The following is a 24,811-nucleotide window of genomic DNA, read 5'->3' as shown; positions in this document are numbered from 1 at the left end:
CTTTTTTTTTAACTTGTACCGCGGGATGGTTGAACTTATGGTGCAACGTAGGCTTGTATGGCCTAACATCGTGTCTTAGAACATTCCTCCGGGTGTTGGGATATCATTATTATTTTTTGCGTTGGAGTACTTCATCGCGCCTCGTTCAGGTGCTTGAATAAGTGTAGCACCTTTTGCGTGGGTGTGCATGGCTTATTACTTCGTTCGATGCGAGGATTCATAGATGTTTCTTTCTTTTAATTTTCTTATCCTTGATTCTTCTTTCGCTTTTGCTTTGGAACGACGTAGACTGTGTAACGGGCGCTTGTAGGGCGAGCGTTATGTGCAGTAGTTTGATCGAAGTTTTGGTGACTCGCGATTTTCGGTTACCCTTGTTAGTGGGGTTACTTTATATATTCTAAGTAGTGCTTAGAATTTGGGAGGGGTTGTAGCCATTCTAAGGTTCGTTTTACACGATCAAACCTTAGGATTGTGCCCCTATGACGTGTGTATAGCATTAGCGTCGAGAATTTGCGATAAAATCATCATTTCGAGCATTTTTATAGTGTTTTTCTCAAGCCCCCAATTGTAGCTACGGGATTGGCTTGGTGCTATAATGCTTGGCATACGTTTTTATGCATTCATGGTGACATGGATCATAAATAGTTTGAATCAGACTCGTTTAGTGCGAGGTACGTTCGAGTAGTGATTTGCTACTTCTCTTGTAAACGTCGTATCGTGCGACATTGCCATGGTCAAGGTAGTCACCTGTTGAAGTGTGCCTTGACCAAAAGCTAGGTGCCTTTCTTTACCCATAATCATATTTAGAAATCTCTTGGACTCACTTGCAACATCGAGATAAACGCATACTTAGCTTAAACCAACGACATTTTATTATGTTCGAAGAAGTCTTTGAAAATTATTTGAAATCCGAGTCCTACTGTAGTTGACTTATAGAAGGGTTCGTACAGGATTACATGAGTGAATCGAAATACTGTTACGATTTTCGGAATGCTGTCTAAGGATTTGCTGGAGGCTAGGGTGCAGGCGTCAAGATATTACTTATGCCCGTGTGGCACATGCTTTGGGCTTTTAGGGCCATCTTTTCCAGAATTGCGGGAATATAAACCGTTTTCAAATTGATTTAGATTTACTTGGTGTATGTCTGCACAAAAGGTCAAGGTATACTTAGTTCTTTCCCTAGCTCTTTCCTTTCAATTTTTATCCCCCAGTTGCTATTATGTGTTCTCATTAATGATGCTTTCAGATTTCGATTTTTAGATGCCCGTGTCATATGTCTGAGTAGAGTGAGCCTTGGTTAAGTGCCAAGTCCTATTGACAATGTCTGATTTTTTTTTAAAAGGGGATTCGCAAGCATTTGAATTACCATGAACGGGTGCCCTGAGTTCGAAGGAAAAATGGGGCAATGCCGTAGAACAATCCTCTTTATTGCAAGCTTACTGCCTTTACTGCTTGTTGGCGATTATGACTGTGTCTAGTGGTGAAAGAAGGTCTTTAAGTGAGTTAGTTCGCTTTAGGGAGGGTCAAGTCGAGTACTTTAGAGGTCATGGACGCTTGCGCTAGCCCCCATCCAATTGAGGCAAAGCGATCTTTTGAGTCTTGGCTAAGTGCCTAGGAGTGTGAGTGCTCCTTCTGGCAAGGGTACGTGCCCTTATTATTTTTCGATGTGTGCTTATTTTGGCATCTTGATGACTTGGATTCTTCCTTTGACTTAAATTTTTCTTTCGATTTGGATTGCAAGTAATTAAATTTCAATAAGGGACTCTATTTTTTATTCTTGTTATTCTATAGGCTTTAACATTTTTGCAAATTGGTTGGACCGTATCATGGATTGCCTACGTATCCGCCTTAAATAGATTTAATTTGGAATCAGGTCTTGCGTAGTTCTTAGCCAGAAAATGGTTTCTTCGAATGCCGATTTTAAACAAGTACGTTCGAGTGGAATCGTAATGTTTGAAATAGGGTAAAATAAGTGTAGTTCATTATTATTTTAATCTGCTGCATTGCCGTAGGCCAAAAATTTGTTTTATTTTTTAAGTACATGTATTAGCACAAATCTTTCATATATTTTTTTTTTGGTATGTATATCTGAATACGTGTTATACCCCCCCAAGTGTTTCGTTATTTTTCCGTGTTTGTGCGAAAAAAATGACGAGCACTTCTGGACAAAATTTGGAAAGCAGAGAGATTCAGCGCCCAGGCTGGGGCGCTAAAGATTCCGGCGCCCAGCTCTGGGCGCTGAAAATGATTTCTGGGCATATTTTTTTGGTGCGTTGCTTCTTTTCCTTTTGTGCCAAATATTTGTGAATCTTTTTCGTGCGCTAAATGCTTCTTTTTTTTTAGACGAACTTTAAAGGCGCTTTGCAAAGTTTCCTTTTTTATTATCATTTTTTTTACGTTAAGCGTAGAATGTACTTTTCATTTGTCTTTTTTTATTCGTGACTCAAGACGGCTTGAAAGATGGGTTGAATGAGATAGGATAATTTGTATAGGTATTAGTCAAGCATGAGGATTGGAAAGGGTAGAAAATCGTAGAACTTTATGTAGTTTTTGTGGTATGATTTGGATTGGTTGACTCAATTCTTTTCTTTCGTTTACTTGGGTAAATTTCGCACTTTGGGAGGTACGGGCTAAGTATTTCATGGCTCGCCCTTTTCGCTCTCCCTTTTCTCTTTCTCTTTTTACTTTTTTGCTTGGGGTTTCTCCCCCTTTTTATTTGGGCTAAAAGGTAGATGGTTGTGGTCTTTGAGTCACGAGGCGAGACTGAGTGAGCCTCGTTTGGTAGGCCTCTAGTGGACCTTTAATTTTAGTAGGCCTAGGGTGGACCTTTAAATTGTCTTACTTTGCAAGCGTATTCAGTCGTTTCTTAAAATGTGCAAATAGCGTAGATTCAAAATATTGTTTTTACTTTATTGAAATTTAACGAAAGAATTACATCGAAAATAATTTTTTGCTTCTCTTCAGATTTCAGTTTCCGGGATTTAATTGGAAGTTGTGATTTAGACTCGAACTTTCATTAATTTTCCTGATTATAATCCTTGTATAAATACAAGGAGGTGGCCTAGACTCAAAATAATGACGTGGCGTAAGCCTATAATACTTGACCAAGCGACTCTCAGATTTAGGCTAATGGGACCATAACTTTCGTCGTTTGACACTTTAGATTTTAACCCTTGGGTGTTCATTTGTCATGCGCCATTTTGCTTAATGTTGGCAAGGTAGTTAGTTGGGGAGATCAAATTTTCATTTTTGCTAGACTAGAATCATTACTGCGGCTTCCCTCTTAGTGTGTATTGCTTTACCCCAATGGTAGCCTTAGGGCATGCCGATTTGGGTATTTTCATGGTTCATCATGTTGCATTCATGGAAAATCTTTTAGTCCGTACTTAGGAGTACTTCAAGGAGCGAGTGGCTCGAGAGGACTATGATAGTCGTGACCCAATGTGATCATAAGCCTTGAGGCCATTAATTTTTTTGCCAATGGTATTGACACCTTAGGTTCACTTTGGGGGTTGTGCGACTATGGAGGAATGATTTTCAGAATGTGACTGTTTCCATTTTGCAAATACTTGAATTACATAATATATTCTTTTTATTGGTGAGAGAGAGTATTGAGGTCGTGGATTCTTAGCAAGGGATGACAATTACATATGGGTGCTTTATTGATTTCTTTTAAATGTTAGGAAGGGAGACTCAATATGGTTTAACCTTTTAACTTGCAGAACGACACCAAGCATTAGGACCGATTCTATGTATAAGACAACTAAGACTTAGGATTTATATTGTACTTTGGCATAGCCTAGTCTAGACTCGGATTTATTTATTTTTTATTCGAACATTATTTTTCCTTGAAAACTTTACTTGAACATCATTTTTTGAATACTTTGCCCATGTGACATTCAAGGTTATTTTAATTAGCATGCTCGGTTTTGGTGCCGAACATTGTCGTCATAGGAGGCCTAATGACGACGCAAGGAGTTATTTATTTTATAAGTCGTTCTCATACGTCCTCGTAGCAAATTTGTTACGAACTTTTTATTGCTACGTATATTTTGTGCGCGGGCACCGAGGCTGCGGTGCCTGGCCAAATGGCCAAGCAGCAACTTCAGCGCCCATCAGGGGCGTTGAAATAATTGGCGCCCAGCCAGGGGAGCTGAAAATGCATCCCTGACTGGTACTCGTATTCTATTCGTCTATCCTTTTTCGTACATACGACTTAATTTTGCGTGCTTGCCTAATAACGTCCTTTACGCATTGTGCAGCGTTGTGGGATCCGTTACAGGCTGTCCTAGGCGTCGCTTATTTTTGTGGCGATCGCCCGGGGCTATGGAACACGTATTTTGGTATAACTCTTTGGGCAATTGGTGTTTATGAATGTTTGGGCAATTTTTAGGGTGGTTGGTTTTCTAGTGTTATTTGTCACACACAATCACAACACAATCACATAATTCGCTACACATAATTAACTAACATTACAACATGAAACAAAAAATAATATGTCACGTAGTTTATGATAGGCTTCTATGGGTAATATTTGCGCCGGCTTGGTACTGCTTCTATCGTAGATCCAACACATGCCCCGGTCAAGGTAGTGCATTCAACAGACGAATTTCGTCCCAAGAGGCCTCACGATATAAGCCAAGGGGGCATGCACCAGTGAGAGAGACCTTAGTGGGCGAGCGATTGGGTTTGGGACGGGTGTACTACTAGCGAAAAGTGCCGAGTGGACAACATTCGAAGCGTATGCACCCCCCGGTTGGCGATGGGTATCCTTAGTCCCAACTCCCGAGATAAAACATGCCAAGGGAGCCGAGATTCGTTATGCGGTTCTGTCCGTTCACATTAATATGCTGATTTTCAGGTCGTCCCAACTTGATAGGGAAATAAACGCGGGGTAGGATCGTTTCACCCTTCGTCTATTTTGATTACCTACGAGCACGAGTATTTCATTAACTTCCCCAGTGGAGTCGCCACTGTGAGGGGGTCGAAAAAGCACGAGGCTAATGCATGACCTCGTCCCTCGTGGGCGTGACGTTGTCAGATCAAGTGTAGTTAGATTTCCTGTGAGTTTACACCCAATCGACTAGTAATATAGGAGTCGCCATTCAGTTTTTAACGACAATGAGAAAAACTGACAAAACCCGGTTATCGTGACATAAAGGGAGTGCAATTATGTTCGACCACGACGGCCATAGGTTCCCTTGTGATCCCTGGTGTGGGGATCGCTCAATGTACACCCGCAGGGCAGAGATTGAGAGTTCGGGGGACTGTAACTACCGAGAGGAGTGCTCATAGATAACTCCAGAGGCAGGTTATCCTTACTAGCTCAGCATAAATAATTGAAGGGACATGCATTAAACTATTAAACTATTTTGAATTGATTTTAGCAATATGCAACACATAATACTAAATCGATCGTGATTATCTTATTTAGATTGATTCAGGGTACCTAGCATGATAATTCCATTGTCCAAGGTATTATCTTATTAGGCGTGATAGATCAATCAAGTTAATAGTTTGACAATTTTATAAAAGGGTGATGAAAGCGATTAAATCAATATGAGGGACACATTACAACGCACCCTTGAGAGGTGCGTCACGGTTCTCAGAAAAATAACCACTTGGCTTTGGTATTTCTCCTTTTATTTAACGAATCTCGGTTTTCTAAGCAGTGTTCTAGTATTTAGGCTTAATTCATCAGCTACAAGGGACAGGATGCGTTCTGTTCCACTTTGGGTCGATTGCGACAGAACGCCGGATCAATTTCGCAGCGTGAGGCTAGGCTTAAGTCTAGAGTCAATACTCAGGTTATGGAATTGTGTCATGTTGTGTCTTTTTCACGTCGGCTTTAGGGGTCTATTTATAGGAAAAAGTGGCGTAGAAAGATAGGTTTTCAGGAATATGAATACAAAACGGATTAGGAAAAGAATCCGTCCCAGGTATTTTCGGCGCCCAGCACTGGGCGTCAAAGATTTCGGCGCCCAGGGCTGGGCATTGTAAATAGGATTTGGGCAGAATTCTTTGTCAGATTGGACTCTAGAGTACGGAGTCCATTAAGAGACTTAATCCGAGTTATTTGGTGCGTATCAATTTACGACGGAATGCGTCTGGGCCCTTTACGAACTCTAGGTTCGTTATGAGTTTAATTAATACGTTAACTCTTTTATCGAATTGCGATAGGAATAGAATTCCTTTTACAATTTCTATCTCTTTTAGGATTTATGTTGGAGTGCAACACCTAATTCTGACAGGTTTCTATCTTTTTATTCTTACTACTTTTAGCAATTACCTTTTACAGCAGCTACTATTTTTAGCAGGTTTCTATAAATGGAAGCTTTGGCTGAAATGAAAGGGTGATTTGAGATTCGTTATTTCATAGGAAATACGTTGCCAAGTGGAGATTTATGTTCTCATCATCGAACCTTCCCTTTCGGGAATGGGGACAAAAGTAGGTGTCTACACAATTCATTCCCGGAATTACATCTAGGTCACTCAGATTAAACTTTATTAAATCAGAAGGAAAACATAATATTTTATCTTCCAAGACAAGTTCTTAAAAATCTTGATCCACCTTATGGTTACACTAGTAGGTAGACTAACAGGTAAATCAATCACCTCAAAATCTACTAAATTCAGACTCTTAACAACAGATGACGAAATAAAAGAATAAGTTACTCCTGAATCAAACAACGTTTTAACTAGCACGGAGTTAATAGAAAAAAGTACCATGAACTACGTCTGCAGAATGTTCAGTTTCATTTCTACTCATCACGAACAGTTTTCCCGGAGCCTTATTCTGGTTATTGTTCTTATTGGCAGACTTACTGTGGTTTCCCTGGGTGTTTTGCGACCCTATAGGCTTCGAACTCTAATTTCTTGACTGGTTAAATCCCGACTTCACCTGGTTACCACTCCCATGACCATTTTGTTCCTTTTTCTGCTTAGTAAAGCACTCATACTCCCTATGTCCCTTGTTCTGACCATAGTGACAGGTCGCTATTTCTCCCTTACAGTTTCTTCCAGGATGGTTGTTATTGCACATCTTACAGTGATACACTCTCTCAGATTGATTCCTATTGTTGTATTTATTCCCCTGGTTATTTTTTTCCTCGAAAATTTCCATTTCCATTCCCACTCCTATTCACATTCATATTCCTCTTGAAGTTCCCTTGGTTTTCCCCGGCATTAAACTCTTTTCTTTTCTCCCCAACGAATTTTTTTTTCTTGTCCCTTCTGGACTACATGCCATAAATATGAGCGGTTCTCTCATACACATTATCTAAAGTTGTAAAGGTTTCTCCACCTAATCCCAACTAGATCTCATCGGTCAACCCTTGCTCAAACCTCTGAGCCTTTATCTCCTCTGTGGCTACAACCTCAGGTGCAAACCTCTACAGGGCTATTGCTATAATATTGAACGATGGTCATTTTCCCATCCCAAGGTTTATAAATTCCTATGCTTTTTTCACATAAAAGAAGGATAAAACTTTTTCCTTAGGGCAGTAACAAACGAATCTCAATTGAATCCCTCAACAGCGCTAAGTCTAGCCCCATTTTCTCTCAACCATAAATCAGCTTCATCTTTCAAGTACAGTACAACTTCACCCACTCTCATGTCTCAAGACAGTTCACAGCCCCAAACAGTTTCTCAAACTCTCTAAACCAGTTCTCTAAAAAGATAAGATCAGTTTCCCCCTTAAAGTATGGTGACTTAACTTTGGCTAATCTCTCAAACATGTCCCCAGCAGAATCGGGACGCTCAGTTCTCTCTAGGGTCATCATTTCCGCCAAGAGGCGAATAGCAACAACTAAGTCATTATTGTTGCCCATTCTATAACACGACCTGAAATTAATATACTCTATCTTAGGTTCTAAACACCACTTACACGTCATTCTATATCAAGCAGTATTTGATTTGACCATAGAGATCGCCTCAATAAACAATATTCACATAAAATCATTTACGAAGGTGCAACAATCATTTACGAAGGTGCAATAATCATTGCAAAATAATCCTCCTCGATTATTCGTGAACGACATTCACATAAAGAACATCCGATCGAGGGAAAACAAATCAAATTCAATAATCACAAATAATAATAATAAAAGAAATTATTCCTCTTCGCGTGCCCAAACTAAATCATTGACCACTTGGATAATTAAATATTTAACTTTAATTCCTCAAAAGAAACTTGTATTCCTCAAAAGAATATTAATAACAATTTCTAAACCATAATAACGTACTTGTCCCAAAATAAAATAAAAGCGCTCTGCAATAAATTTAAACTACCGTTGGGCGACTTGTCCACATTATTCCCAACATAAATAAATAACGGTTTTTTCATGAAATGCCCATGAGGTTTGCAAAAACGCACCAAATACCCTCGCGTCTTTTGAATCACACAATATGCCCCTATTTTTTTCCAAGTTTGCACTAAATACCCCTAAACCGACCTTCCGTTAGTCCTCCGTTAAGTCATGTTTATAATTCACCAAATTCCCCTATTTATAAACTTATTGCACAATATACACCTATTTGTAAACTTATTTGCACCAAATACCCAAATTGCAGGAATTGAATCTAACGGCTAATTTTATTACACCTAGGGATCAAAATATAGTCGTTCACTTCACTTGCATATTTCTCACTTGGTAAGACAATTTTTATTGCCCTAGTATGATAAATGAGGATCCTTGCTGGTAACCTGGAACAACAAAGAAAGATTGGGTAACTATGTGATGCAACACTATGTTGGTAGGCATCATAAATATGTTATCAAGGTCACTCCTTTGTTGTCTATGTGTTAGAAACTAACTTCCCTTGGACCCTAACAACAGGAAGCATCTGGGAAGGACAATGCAAGTGATAAAAAAATGAAAACTATTTTGTTTTAGCATAGATCATTGACATTAATTGTTTGGGTTAGACAAATTAACTTCATCAATAAGGCAAAATGCAGAGGAATCAGAAGATGTATAATCAAGTTTGATCAATCTGTATCATATTGCTCGTACATAGCTCATGAAATATCGTCACAAGATCAAAGAGCTTTGTAAGTAATTGGTTGCTATCATACATCACATTGCACTCGTTAATTAAGAAGACATACCCAAGGAACATACTAGCTACTAGCTAGTACTAGAATGAACAAAATGAAATCGTATTACTATTTTTGCTACTCCAAAAAAAGAAAAACAATACTGGAGATTGAATTTTCACCATGAAAATGACTAATCAGTCCAGAGAAAGTTAATGATCGATCTAAAAATGAACAAACTGGATCACACTACTCCCTTTGCCCACATTCAAATTCCTTCAACGTACAAGTTCAAGCAACCAATTAATGAATAATTAATACAAACAAATACCTAATCAGATAATTCTAATTATTTAGTCAGAGCAGCCATTAATAACTGATCTTCCTCCGCCTGCTTCCGCTTCCTCCGCTTATAGAAAAAGACAAAAATGCCCACAGCAATCATAACAATTAACCCTCCAAGCCCAATTCCAACCACCGAATTAAGCAGTCGATGTATCCTTCGACATCCCCGAAGTCGGCAGCGACGAAACAGAACTCACACCCACCGGTGAAACAACCGCTGGAGGTCCAGGCGGTATGGCGGCTGTTGTTCCCGAAGGAGGCGCTGGTGGCGCATCCACTGTTGCGTCATCTGCCAAAATCAACGGCGAAATCTCCGGTGGCGGCGTAGCCATCGGAAAAACGTGCGTGTATGTCGACTTTTGGCTGCAAAGATAACCCTTGCAAAAAAAAAAGTAGGAGATAGAAAGTGTGAGTTTATGTCTAAAGTTGCGGTTCTTGCAGATCTACCCAGATTTTTTAGGGTTCCAGTAGAATTCAAGGAGGAGGAAGAACAGGGGAGAGGAGAGAGAAAGAAAAGAAGATTGAGATTTTTTTTTTTTTTAATTTCTGTAAAACAATTATAGGTAAATCGTGCCAAACCCAAATTAAGGGCAAAATGGTAAAACGTAATTACGGCGGACTAACGTCCGTTAACTCCAAGTGCATCTCATGAACAGTACGAAAAAATAGGGGTATATTATGTGATTCAAAAGACGCGAGGGTATTTGGTGCGTTTTTGCAAACCTCAGGGGCATTACATGAAAAAACCGAATAAATAATGAAACCATCTTAGAGGGAAACATTATCAATCTTTCTCGAGAGATCCTATGTTGGTGTACTTGAAAAGAAATATTTTATTCCTGAAATAGACAATTCCAGGTCTCACTAATGACTTCCCAACCAAATCCTAATCAAAATTCGATAACACAATAAGTTTGGTGGAAGCAAACAATTTCTATTATGCACATATAATTGCAACATTTAAACAATAAACACATGCACGTACATAACAATTAATTTCTTATGCTAGCATTAACTAGCTACTAATGCACATGTAATTCTATCTTATATGCCCTTCTTATACTACCCATCTCTCGTAAACTAAAACAATGAAGTAATTTAAATAGTAAAATAAAACGAGAATAATGATAGAAAAATAAGAAAATCAAATAATAAATAAACAAAAATATAAAATTAATAAAATAAAATAAATTAAGAAAATTCGTAGCAAATAAAATCGTAAATGAAGTTATTAATTCGAAAAAAGAATTTATATTTCCTAAAACAAGAACTTATAACCTCTTAAAGCAACTAAAAATTTCGAACTTCTTTAAAAAAAATTGTACCAATTTTTTGAATAATAAATAATAAGAAAAATAAAAATTTGGAAACTATCACTTTAATTCGAATAAATAAGTTAATATTATATACTTTCAAACAAGATAAAAGGAATTCGGCCCCCCAAAAAAAAGTACCAATTTTTTTTAACACTGTAATACGTAGGAGCTCGATTTTAAGAAATTTATTTTAAATACTAGATAGTTAGGTGCCTAAAAATTTATTAAAGTAAAACCTTAGCTTCTAGATACCACTTTGTAACACCCCGACAATTCTCCTTTTTCTAAAATAACCTTTTTTTATAAATATAACTGTAGAGAATTATCAAAGTATTATCGCCCGTGTGAAAACGTAACGGCTTATTCAGAATTTTGCAGCGGAAAACATAAAACTAACTTTTAGGTTTGTAAATAATCGATTACATATTAAATCCAAAAACCAATCAACGAAAATAAGGAAATGTAAATAGTACGACAAGTTTCAAGTCCAAATTAACAAACCAAGTCACTTAGAAAAACAAAAATAAATACAAGCTCTCTAATCCCGATCCCAATTATGCATCATCTTCAAACCTGTAGATGGCAACGCTTATTGATCCTTAGAGACTGCTCACCAAAAATGGGTCATCACAGGATCAATAAGGCATAGCCATGATCAACACACACAAACAAAGCACAAAATCAGCAAAGCTGAGTACTACATACTGAAACAATAACAATCCTAACATGATACTATTAAACGAACAACCCTAACATGATACTAATAAAACATAAGCAAGGATAACCAAAACATATTGACTTGAAAACCATACTTGACTGAACTAGACCTTTGTATCATTAACATTATTTTAATTGAAATAGTCAATGGACTGAGTTGTCTACTAGAAACTTCTTCACTAAGGAAGACGAGGTACGGGCGCGACTCCATAAACCCCAATGACCTGCGATATCGAGGAACTTTTGACTAAAATAGAACCGGTGATCAATCCGTCCCAAAGAAATCCATAGGCGACCCATGAGCCCAACTCCTGATTGTCCGTCACTTTAGACGTGCACAGTCTAAAGCTATTGTTACTCAGTTTCACTTTACATGATTTACAAATTAAACTCTGTTATGACTCAACAATCACATAAGTCATACAATCAATAATTATTCTCCACTGTTTTTATCTTAGAATTAAGTAAGTGATCACAGAGATGTCAATCAAGACTTATTCCAATTAATCCAACCTTTCCTTTAATACTGATCAACCCCTCTATATGGGTATAAGGTTTCAACTTACTAAACAAGGTCCTCGGCCCTTATAAAGTAGTGAAAAGCTAAAAGGGAACAACGAACAATCGATCTGAATCAATATATATAATAATCTAATGTTCCCAACCAACATGTTCGCATCAATCATCTACTAACATGTTATAATTCCCTTAACAAAATATATATGTTCAACACGTCCATCCAACAATATTAAATATGTAATTCCAACATAGCCAAGTTCATCAACAAATTTCAACATGGATTTAACAAATAACACACATTCCAAGCACACAGGTATGTAAGTACCTTGTGTAAACAAAATGCGAGATCACTTTAATAATTCAAAAGTCGCCTACGGAGAATTCTCCACCTAACAACAACCAATATAGACTCATATCAATTCATATTGAATTTTCAGCAACATTAGGGAGCTTCAAACCCTTCCTAAACATAATTAGAACATTTCCCAATATCAAAACTTGAATATTTTATTTCCTAGCATCATAATTATTATATTAATTATTGAAATTCGTTGAAAACTCTTCAAAGCATCATACTTTAAATTTCCAGCAATATAACTAATTTCAAACTACTCCAAAACATAATTAACATGTTTGAAATCATTACAACAATAACTTTAATCACTTATAATCATCCTACCATGGTTTCAAAACTATAAAAACCTTAAAAATCCATGCTTTAATAATTAAAACCCCTATTTTAATCAAAATATATAATCTAAAAATTAGTAATTCAATTATGCAATATTAAAATATGAAATTCATAAATAAATCACAAAAATCATAAATTTAATTCAATCAAAACAAGAGGTTTAATATAATTAGCTTAGGGTTCAAGAAATAACTTAATAAAGAAGAAATCAAGAGGTTGCCGGTGGACAGGGTGGCGCGGCGGCGAGCAATGGTAACCGTGCGGTGGTTGGTTAGGCGGCCGCACGTGGCTGTGAGCAAGAAACAAAGAAGCAGTGAAGTGGAAGAGTTCCACGAGCCAGAGGGAGAGATGAAGGAGGGCGTCGGCTGGTGTTGTCAGCGGCGGCGACGCAGTGAGGGTGACTACTCGACGTCGGCGGCGGAGGTGGTGGTGCGGCGGCTGGTGGCTGTCGCACGCAAAACAGAAACAACAAAGTAATGTGAGGAGGAAAACAAAAGAGAGAGAGAGAAGGACATGAGGGAAAAGGAGTTACCGGACGGTGGAGGGCGGCAGAAACGCCGACGAGGGTCTGCGAGGACAGCGGCCGGCGGCTGAGGTAAGGCTTAAGAGTTCACGTGTATGGTGAAGCAGGGTTTGAGAGATTTGTTCTCTTATTTTTCACGTGAAGTTGAGGGAATTGTGTTTCACGTGGAATTGAACAAGGGTGAAGGATTATGGGTTATTTGTTTTGGGCTTTATCAATATGGGATAGGATTAGAACTGAGTTTGTTTTAATCCAAAACCGATTAGGATTGTTTTCCAAGTTCAAACGTATTTTCGCAATTCAAATTCTTTTCAACATGAAATTCTAAAATCATTTTTGATTGCATAAATCGTTAAAATATTTAGAATGTAATTAAATAAAATAAATATATGTTAATTATATATTTATTACTAAAATTCATAAATTCTATTTAAATATAAATAACTACACGTTAAAATATATTAATAAAATTTTTAAATTTGCGGGGGATTACAAACTAGGCTATGGACAAGCCCGTTTCATTACCATTTCCCCAAACTGATTGTTCATTTTGTTTTACAATTTATTTCCTTGTTGTCTTTACTGCAAGAGTGGACTACAATGATCGATGCACACAATAGAATGTTGTGACCTTCAACTCGTACTATCTTTAAATAATTAAACTCAAGTTTTTGATAAGAAGTCACAAAATTCATAAGTTTTAGTCACAAGAAAGGTGCTTAGAGTCCTGAGTCACCAACTGGGTTGTTTGCTTAATCCACAAATTTTATCCAGTTTTTGGGTCTATAAAAGGGGGTAAAGGCAGAGAGAGAAAGTAGTGAGAGGAATTAAGCCTTAGAGAGAGAAAGGAAAAAGAACACCATTATTGTCTGTCAGAAAATGGGACACTCTACAAACTTTATACTATGGACTGGAATGGTAATCCTCTTGACTCTTGTTGTTCTTAGGAATCCTGAAGGAGCTTCTGCCAGGGTAATAATTTCATCCCTTTTTTTTTGGTTTTAACAGTTGCTAATCTTGAATTATGTTTTGCCTTAGCACCCTCATTCTTCTCTTGTTTTCCTCTACTAATTTGGTTGTTTCTTGAGTCAATCAAATTGATGGTCATCCATGGGTCTACATAGAACTTGTCAGAAATGCAATTGTATTTGATTAGTAGTTTTTTCATGGGGAATTTTACTTCGCATTGACTTGATTAATTTATATCCTTTAACACATACCTATTCTAATAATTTTTATGTCTTGTATGTAGTACTTTCCTCAAGCTTCTGCCACTTATTCTCAAGCGATGATTGACGAGACAAGGGATACTTTGGTTACATTTTTTTTCATGCAAAAACAAGTTATCAATGATTAGATTCATGAAGATGAAGAAAATGATCTTCTGGACGTTCATCATGAATGATCTTTGTAGCTAGTGCATATTGAAATTTTCTAACAAATGTTTTGGGAATCTCGTAGCAAGTTAACACATTTGAAGTACTTTGAAGAATGTTATGTTACAGTAGTTTTATTTAATTTATTGCTTTGGAGAACAAGAAGTTGGTACATTGGTCGGTTTGGAGAATTTTTTTGGATATATATATAGAGTTGAAGGATTATTTTTATACCATTGAGCAAATATGGATATTAGATGGAATCTAACTAGTGTCATGTAATTTGGATTTATATTACTAGAAGAAGCTCCAGTTACTAGATTTAGCCTCCTTTTGAGAATTTATTGGAAGAAAATTCGACACTGCAATTTTTCTGTCACGATATCTCGATGTGGAAGAATCTAAAACAATAACTTTACATTGGTTGGAGTCTGCATCAGGTACATATAGACAATAATCACCTTGGGAAGGTTTCTGGGAGTTTGAGGTAAATCCAAATATCCTCCAGCTGCTAAGTCCATGAAGCTTGTGTATGATTTTGACGCTATGACTACAAAATGTAAATAAAGTAACATAAGTTAGAAACAAATATCAAATTAGCAACGGCTTAAATAAGCATAAAAAATCATAAAATAATAATTAGGCTGATAAGTATCAAATAAAGTACGCGTGCTCTAGAACTCAAGAATAATGCAGAAGCAATGAAATTTAAGACAGTAACTAGACTGAACAATTTGAAAAAATGTGTGAACAACTTGCTCCCATGAGTCAGCTTATTGGAAATAAGTAGTTCCAGAAACAGCGAGAGGTATTTCCCTTTTTCCCTTATCATCAACTCTTGGATGTATATATACGCAATTTCTTTAAATAAGTAAGCAATCTCAAGTATTTGACACTGCAGGATACATTAGGAAAAGAAATCAACAAGCTACACTAATGAAAAGGCATACTGAAATGATGAGAAGTTGAGAACACATTTACATACCAAGACTATTCACAATTACTGGATTCAGGAATATATGATTAGTTATCCAAATCTGAGAAATTTTCTATTTTCCAAGTCTACGTAGCTCCTGTCACATCCTATTCTAAAATAAACATTATGATCTTTTTATCTGGCTATCCTTAATAAAAACCTCAACGCCAAATACGCAGCAATCATCAACTAGGTAACCATTACTTGCATCACTTAAAGACCCTAGAAACAGAAACTTTAAAACTCCCGACATATTCTTGGAAGCATGAAACCGATGATGCCTTATATATGAAATGAATCATAGTTATCTAGAATCTGATCATAAACATACATCACACCTATAAAGTGACAAAATCATCATAAATAAAAAATCGAAACACTGACGAAGCTTCCAAAGCTGAGTTTATCAACCACTGGCACATAAAGAGAATGGGGCTAGCTAAATTACACTAACTTAAATTTTATATGAAACTCACCTCCTAACTTAAATTTTACTGAATCAAATTGGTCTTCGGTAGACTCTGCATCTTGAAGCATAGTGAATATTCAACTTTACAATGCAACCTACAAATGAAATTAAGTCAAACGAGGAAACTCACAAAATCAAGCTAACTAATCGCATTACAACAAGCATTCACACAATACTTAATTTGCAGACAAAACACACAAATTAACCGCAAATTCAATTGCTTTCTGAAATTCTAGTTCCGCCCAAATCCTCCCGAAGATCAATCTCTCAAAACCCTAACCTCACAACACATAACCGTACATGTTTTTAAAAAAACCTAAATCACATACAAAAAAACCCCTAAACTTCGTGAAATCCAGAGAAAATAAGAAAAACAAAAACATTGCAGAAAAATCAACATGTAGTTCAAACGTAATCAACAAAAAAAAAATCTCTACAAAAAAACCAAAGGTTGAACCTCAAAAATTACCGACCTGGAAAATGGCGAGGGCGATGAACTTTCAAACTCGAGAGTAAGATGATGCCATAGCTTCTTCAAGGCCAGAGTAAGATGAACTTTCGAGCTCAAGAGCAAATATCAAGAGGTGTGGCAGGGAGGAAGAGAGATGGAGGCAAAGGCTTTTTATTCATCATTTTCTAAAGAAACAAAGTTGGAAAAGAAAGAGACTCGGTAATCAGAACAAGGGTCTCTTCCTTTTCACGCTAGATTTAATTGGTGGGTCCAGTTAAATATAAGAGACCTATTAAGTCAAATAACGGATATCCTATTTATCACTCTTTAATTTGAACGGAAAAATAGTGGGTCCTTTGACATAGACCCGTTAAGTTAAATATCGGGTTTCTTTTTTCTCTCACTCAATTTTTTGCACAAAAATGATATGTCATTTGCCTTATGATAGACCCGTTATCTCTAATATTAGATCTCTTATACTAAAGAGACTCGTTATCTCAATCAAGGGGTCTTTCATTGAGGGTCTATTTGCCCATTTTGGTAGTAGTGATTAAAATGGCCACAGTCAGATGTCTAATTGCTTTGGCAGTCATTAATGCCTAGATTGTTCATTAATTAGACATTAATAATGCATTCTTGCATGGTGATTTGACAGAGGAGGTCTACATGAATGTTCTTAATGGGATTCCTAATCCGTAAAACAAAGTATGCAGGCTAAGAAAATCTCTATATGGTTTGGAACAAGCTAGTAGACAATGGTTTCCGGCAACATCTACGTCTTCGATAATATTTCCGGCAAAATCAAGTATTCAAACAATAAAAAGCTAAGATTTTTTAAGTAGAAAAATCAGCCATATTCTTGCCCTATTAGCCGAAAATATATAGTACCTTAAGGGCGATTCTAGTTGGTCAAGCTTAAGGCGGATCCGGACGTGCTGTGGACTATCTACGGAGGGACGACACTTGGAGTCCTAAAGACTTGTTCTTGTTCGGTTCGGGCGCAGCTAGGGAGGGCATGCTACAAAGTGTATGCATCTGAATTATGTTAAATGATTATGTGTAAATAATATGTTTCATGGCTTTATGGTTTTTCCGCATGATTTATGTTTATTCATATGTATCATAACCTAACATAAGAAACAAAGAACCATTTCAAGATCATCTTCCGAAGCTGCATACAGAGTCATGGCTGCTGCAGGTTCAGAGACCACCTAACTTGTAAGATTGTTACAAGAAATGGGGTGTTGTCTAACCTCACTCCTATTCAGCTGAAATGTGACAATCAATTTTCCATACACATCGCCAAGAATCCAGTTCATTATGAGAGAACCAAACATATAGAATTAGACTGTCATTTTACTAGAGATAAGGTATTGGAAGGGCTGATTGAGTTAACTTTTATTCCTAAAACTGCTCAACTGGTTGATGTTTTAAACAAAGTGTTGTCTTCTCCACAACATTCTGAGATAATTTCCAAGCTAAGAATGCTTCCTCTTGAACCAGTCCCTAGATTGAAGGGGGTTATTGGAGTATATGATCCAACAGACAACAACAAGCACAAGAGTTAGTTGATCACTGCCTTGGTAACTCGACTGCTAAGTCTTGAGGATCAAGACACACAGATTGCTGGCATATCTGTACTACATACAGATTGTTGACATGTACAAGTTTGTTACAAGCTGTTGGAATTAGTTCTAACTAATTGATCCTTAGATAAGTCATCTCTTGCATAGAGGCACACTAGTATAAATACCTTGTAACTATTTAAGCTTCAGTTTGTAATAAAGTATACTTCTCTTAATCAATAAACTTTGATCTTTCTCTCTTAATTCGAAGTTCCAATTTTAGAACTTCTTCATATACTTACAAGGCAGTGTATTTACTCTAGTTAGTATGATGTTACACAATAGAAAAGGTTAATTAGTATGTAGTACAACGTATTACGACACTACAAGAAATTCTACCATTAACGACGGGAAATTCCGTCGCTAAAGGCTAATAATGTTTGATTAATGATGAGATTTCTTATCGCGAACCCGTCATAAAAGGGGGCCATCGTTAATGAAAAATCTCGTCGTTAACCGTCGTAAAGACATTTGCGACGGTTGTTCCCTTCTTTGTTTGGTTGTTAACTCCATCGCCAAAAGGCTTTTAAGACGGGATTTTTGACCTGTTGTATATAGGTTATCATTAAAGATCTTGTAGTGCGAATAACCAAGGTGCAATAAGTTTCGAAAAGAAGCTGAGTGAGATATGTTGCTCTAGCTACTACCATCTATATTATTTGGATGATCGCAGCATGGCAGTTTGGGACTTTGGGAGCATATGGTACTACGTGAAGATATTGTTTGTTGTTCCTAGTAAAACAAGTAGGGTGATGATAAAGGTCGTAAGTTGCGACAATATTAAGTTGTCGCAATCTTACGTGTCGGAGTTTCATTGGTATATATAGGCGCCACGTAAGCTATACGTCAACAAAAACTTTTTTACTACCAATTCAATATTTTTACTATGAAAATATGTAAATAAGGTAGTCGATAAAAAAAATAAAAATTTATTATATTAATAGTAAATATATATTTCCGTTTATCATGTACATCACAAATTAAAAAAGTAAAAATTATAATCTAATAATATATTTTTGTGTAATTAAAAAATACACTAATTTATAATCTAATAATATGTTTTATATAAATAAAAATTTATAATTATACATTACTTAAAAATATTATATTAATATTTATTTATACATTACTTTAAATTTATAACTAGAAATTTTATTTTATTTTATTTTTCAAAATTATCTGCATCAAGAATCTTAAATCTTCGGCAAAGACTTTGATCTTGCAGTGGACATTGCTATCATTATTTTAATTTTAATCTTAAATCTTCGGCAAATGCTTGATATTGCAGTGGACAATTTTTTTTTCCTTTTTATGGTTGGGTTGGGAGGGGTAAACAGGAAAGCCCAAAACCAATAAAGATTTTTTTGACGGGAAAAGCTCTGTGGCTTATGCAAAACCAATAAAGATGAAATACCTTTTTCTAATCATTTATTTTATAATGTGCTGTATTTTATTTTTATTTTTTAAGTATAAATTAGTAAATGTATTTTTTATTTTAATTTCTTATATCATATAAATAATGTAAAAGTGTTTTTTTTCTAATTTTTTATACAAATTACAAATATTTTTCTGAAATAAAAAATTACATTATTCAATTTGTAAATTAATAATATTAAGATTTTCCTACCTTTTTGGTTACATGTATAACGGGTTATATAAGCTAAATATTATAATTTTTAATTAAGTTCATGACACATAAGCGTGTTATGTCACAATTGTGACATGACTTAAAGGTCGCATAAATTTTCAAAACAGATAATCATGAATTCATGATAGATAATGGTTTGCTTCTCTCTAGCCTCTAGGTATTAATTTTGAGGGGCCTCGATCGGTTAATTTTTACGTTCTTTCTGATTCGTTGCTATGGCTTATGGTTAGCTTTGTCTTTCCGCTGGACTTGGGAAAGACCTTTCTAGAAGGTAAGTTCCCCGAGATAGCGTACGTGTGTGTTATTCTTGTTCCTTTATGGGACATTATGTAATATACTTTTCTCTTAGGCTACGTTTGGTTAGGTGTAAAACGTTTTCAGTGTAAAATGATTTTTTTATGGGAAACATTTTCCAAGGAGAAATACAATTTCAAACTAGTTTTCTTTTGTTTGGTTCCTTAAAAGAAAATGGGAGAATATGGTGAATACTGAGGGGAAGAAGGGAGAGGGAGGTAAGGAGGAAATGCGGAAAAGTGGTGTCTCCCTCTTTCAAATGAAAAAGGGTTTCCACATTTGAGATAGTTATGAAAAATTATTTTTCATCCCTTGTCGAACCAAACAACATAAGATGATTGAGAAGGGGAAATCGTTTTCCATGAAAATGTTTTACACCCTACCAAACGGAGTCTTAAAACCGTAATACGAAATAAGTCTAACTTGTATACATAAAAAAACTAAATTAATTAAACTTGCATTTTAAAAAAGCATGTTAGATGAAATAAAAAGTTTTACACACGAACCTAATACCACAAAAATTAATTAGTAATTGAGAGAATTTGTAGTTAACGACATACTCATTGCATATCTTGAAAGGCAAAAATAAAATTAGCAATTAACTAACATACGTAGTACTATATTTATCTAAAAATCACGGTAGAACGAACATCAGTAAATAAATAACAAAAAGTACCTTTGTTTTCTCCCAACCCATAGATTCTTTCTCCATTTTAGTCAAAACATTTGTTTCCTCTATATTCTCCTTGACAACTAGATTTCTCCTCTTTCTGCAAATCCAATATTTTTTTTAATAGTTGGACTTTATAGACCTCAAGCCTTGTCTCACACCATCGACGTACCATGGCTCGAGCCACGGTCCAATGGCTATGGACCTTGTTTATTGTAGTGGCTATGGGCAATGGTGCTAATGGTAATAACAATATAGGGGTAAATTGGGGAAACATGGCATCACAACCACTACCACCACCCAACGTGGTTGGCATGTTGAAAGACAATGGCCTAAACAAGGTGAAGCTTTTCGATGCCGATTCGTCTACCCTTAATGCTTTGGCTGGGACTGGGATTGAAGTCATGGTTGCCATCCCTAATGACATGCTTAGTCGAATGAACACGTATAGACATGCTAAAGATTGGGTTAAGAAGAATGTTACCAAGCATCTTTACAATGGAGGAGTTAACATAAGGTATGTAATACATAAACTACAAGAAATTGTACCATTAACGACGGGAAATCCCGTAGCTAAAGACCAATAATCGATGATTAATGACGAGATTTCTTGTCGCAAACCCGTCATAAAAGGGGGTCGTCGTTAATGGAAAATACCGTCGTTAACCCGTCGTAAAAGACATTTGCGACGGTTGTTCTTGTCTTTGTTTGGTTATTAGCCCAGTCAGAAAAGGCTGTTACGACGAGGTTTTTTTGCCCGTCGTAATTAGGTTGTCGTTAAAGATACAAATTTTTGTAGTGACATAACAGGCCATAAGAATATTGATTAATAATATTATTTTCTGATGTAATAGTTTTTATTTTCATTTTGGCCTCGCCTGGATTGGGGTTAGTGGTTTGGGGGGGATTTTTCTGGGAGCAATCTTTACCAGGGGACCAATTTAGGGGGTAAGTTTTCATTTGATCTAGGTTTGGCATATCAGGGGTTATAATTACCAGAGTAATTATTGCTTCTACAATGGTGTTTGATATTAAATTATTTATCCAGCTCCTGATTATTAGTTATTATTCCAATTACTGGACATTAGCATTTGATCTCCATTTGAGCTCTTTACATCGAACAAAAAAGAAAAAAAAAATAATCCTTCAATCTCAAAATTGAACATGCAAGTAAATTTAGCTCTATTATATTTTCAGTTCATGGATAATCAAAAGAAGATTGGTGAGATAGATCAAGATTTTGTTAAATATCAACCAGTTGTTGAATAAAAAAATTACGGAGTATAGTTAAATTGGTAATACAAGTAATCAAAATAAAAAATTGAAAAAAGTAGAAACCTGGAATCAAATAATTGACGATTGAATTACATGGATAATCGAAGTCCATGGCCATGGATTCATGGAAGGGAGAGAGAAGGGGTGATAATTTCTGGCATTTGAAATAACAACAATCGGAAGAGATGTGTCGATAGATGGTTAATGACTGATGGGTTTGGGTGAAATATTACCCGAGTAATTGTTATCCTAGGGGGAGGCTGAGTAATAGATTACCCTCATTTGGAGGGCAAAAGTTCCAGGCCCATAAAATCTACCCCAATCCAGGCATTTGTTACAAGCCCATAATTATTACTCCTGTAATTTTTGCACCCTATTACACCCATTCCAGGCAGGGCCTTTGTGTGAATGAATCACAAAGACAATACAAATTACGAATGAGTTGAGTGATTCAAACATGTGACGACTTATCGTACAGAGGCATTCAGTTTTAACCACTGGGTCAAAACCTGATTGGTTTGATTTTTATTATATTATTACAGGTATGTAGCTGTTGGCAATGAGCCACTTTTAGCAAGTTACAATGATAGTTTCAAGCAAATAACACTCCCAGCCCTACAAAACATTGCGAAAGCCCTTGAAGGAGCAGGTCATGGAGACATTAAGGTCTCTGTTCCCCTCAATGCAGACGTGTATGAATCATCCTCAACTGTGCCTTCAAGTGGTGATTTTCGAGGAGATGTAAAGGATCTCATGCTAGACATTGTGGCCTTCCTTAAGGAGAAGGGCTCGCCATTTATCGTCAACATATATCCTTTCCTTAGTCTCTACCAAAACCCGAATTTTCCCGAAGATTTTGCTTTCTTTGATGGAAATGGTAAAAGTATAACTGACAATAGCCGCACTTACAATAACGTTTTTGATGCTAACTTTGACACGCTTGTTTGGGCATTGAAGAAGAATGGTTATGGAGATTTGAAGATTGTTATTGGGGAAATTGGATGGCCTACTGATGGACATATCAAAGCTAATAATAAGTATGCAAAGAAATTCTATGATGGTTTGCTAAAGAAGTTGGCTGCTAATAAGGGCACCCCTATGCGCTCAGGGCCGTTAGAGGTATTGCAACCCTCATTCTTATAATTTTATCGTTATTTTTTTATATTTATCATTTTTTAAGTTTGAGGTTTTTATATTTACTGCTTTATAAAATATAATTTCATATTTACCACCTTAATTTTATGAAACGTTTTGTATTCTGCACTTTTTAATGGATTCTATCCAATTTTCACTTCATGTGAGCCCCACTTAACCAACTTCTAATATTGCCCTCGCCTTTCTTTAAATTTCCAATTAACGAAATTAGTTAAGTATGACCTATAATGACAAAAAAATTAGACGAAATTCGTCAATAGATGGGGAATATAAAACGTTTCATAAAATTAAGGTGATAAGTATGAAATTATATTTTATAAGTTGGTAAAACAAAATCTAAAATTTAAAAGGTGGTAAAGATTACTCACTTTGTCCCGAAATACTCGGCACTCTTATAGAGTCGTCCATCCTAATGTCCTATATTACTCAGATCCTTTCTATAAATGACAAACTTTTATTAATATTATACTTACCCATAGACCGCCTACGGAGTATATATATCACTACTCCCTTATAAAAAATATTAAAAAGTGAGTCATTACCCACTACATGTTTAAAAATTGACACATTTCTCCCTATCTATATTAAAACGGAACATGCCGTCGGGCCTCAGGGACCCTACCACTAACCTCGTATACAAAACAATATTTCCAGGCTTACCTCTTTGGGTTGCTTGATGAGAACACTAAAAGCATAGACCCAGGCGACTTCGAGAGACATTGGGGGATATTTCGTTATGACGGGCAACCTAAGTTTCCGATGGACCTTAACGGCAAGGACAATACCAAGAAGTTGATAGGTGCTAAGGGGGTGCAGTACATGGAGTCTAAATGGTGCATCTTCAACACAAATGCAACAAACCAAGATAACATATCAGCGTCTGTAGACTATGCATGCTCAATGTCGGATTGCACTTCTCTAGGTTACGGTTCCTCGTGCAATGACCTTGATGTTAATGGTAACATCTCATATGCCTACAATATGTACTTCCAGATGAATGAACAGAGTGTTGAAGCTTGCGATTTCGACGGCCTTGCTACCATCACCTCCAACAATGCCTCCCAACCAGGGTGTCTATTTCCTATAGAGGTTGTGAGTTCTGCAATAAAGCATAACATTGTTCCAACACATGTTGTTCTTTTGAGTTTCATGCTTATGTTGTTGGTGTTGTTGTAAGGTAAAACGAGTTAGAGATGGTCTTGAATATTGAGGTAATTTTGTCTCATCATATTTTCTTGTACAACTAATTTGTCATATGTATACAAATTTGACATGTTAATTTGGTGCCCATGGGAAATAGTTTCACTTCCACCTACGACTTCGTCATTCGATCTTATGTACTCGATCTGTTGTTTCCTTAAAATTAATACCAACAATTCCACCTTTATATTTTTCGCCTACTAATTTTCACAATGTCTCTAATAATATAATAGAAATAATACATTCACTCCATACACTTATAGAAAGTTTTCAAGAAAAAATCCAAAGAAAAAAATTCAATTGCTTATACGTTTTTTTTCGTAAAATGCCCCCGAATTTCCCTTCAAGTATTCAAAATATATAAACTACCCCTATTTTACCAGATACTCAAATTTAAGATAGTCGATCTGTTAAAGTTCCGTTAGTCATAAGCTGTATTTTAGACGGTCTGTTAAAACTTTCACCAAATACCCGTATTTTAGACGGTCTGTTAAAACTCCATTTGTCATATTGAATTTGACTG

General features: G+C 36.2%; 1 protein-coding gene and 1 long non-coding RNA gene across 3 annotated transcripts; one reads left to right on the top strand and one right to left on the bottom strand.

Annotated features, from left to right (window-relative positions):
* Positions 1-10,833: 10,833 nt before the first annotated feature.
* LOC110804744 (uncharacterized) lies at positions 10,834-16,655 on the bottom strand. 2 transcript variants are annotated; one of them, XR_008919744.1, is made up of 5 exons: positions 16,444-16,655; positions 15,978-16,065; positions 13,159-15,075; positions 12,820-13,071; positions 10,834-11,305 (listed from the first exon to the last, which is right to left on the bottom strand). It is a non-coding gene; the product is annotated as an uncharacterized lncRNA (long non-coding RNA). The 2 variants fall into 2 exon arrangements; XR_002537820.2 differs by lacking the exon at positions 10,834-11,305 and having other exon boundaries at positions 11,342-13,071.
* A 4,020-nt stretch (positions 16,656-20,675) lies between these two features.
* Positions 20,676-24,376, top strand: LOC110804738 (glucan endo-1,3-beta-glucosidase 8-like). The gene is made up of 3 exons (XM_022010348.2): positions 20,676-21,175; positions 22,476-23,052; positions 23,743-24,376. The coding sequence occupies exons 1-3, from the start codon at positions 20,832-20,834 to the stop codon at positions 24,262-24,264; spliced, it is 1,443 nt and encodes a 480-aa protein (XP_021866040.1). The 5' UTR covers positions 20,676-20,831; the 3' UTR covers positions 24,265-24,376.
* The last annotated feature ends 435 nt before the right edge of the window (positions 24,377-24,811 follow it).

This window comes from Spinacia oleracea, chromosome 4, assembly GCF_020520425.1.
Source record: "Spinacia oleracea cultivar Varoflay chromosome 4, BTI_SOV_V1, whole genome shotgun sequence".
Lineage (NCBI taxonomy): Eukaryota > Viridiplantae > Streptophyta > Magnoliopsida > Caryophyllales > Amaranthaceae > Spinacia > Spinacia oleracea.
This window is presented reverse-complemented; position numbering and strand designations above follow the sequence as displayed.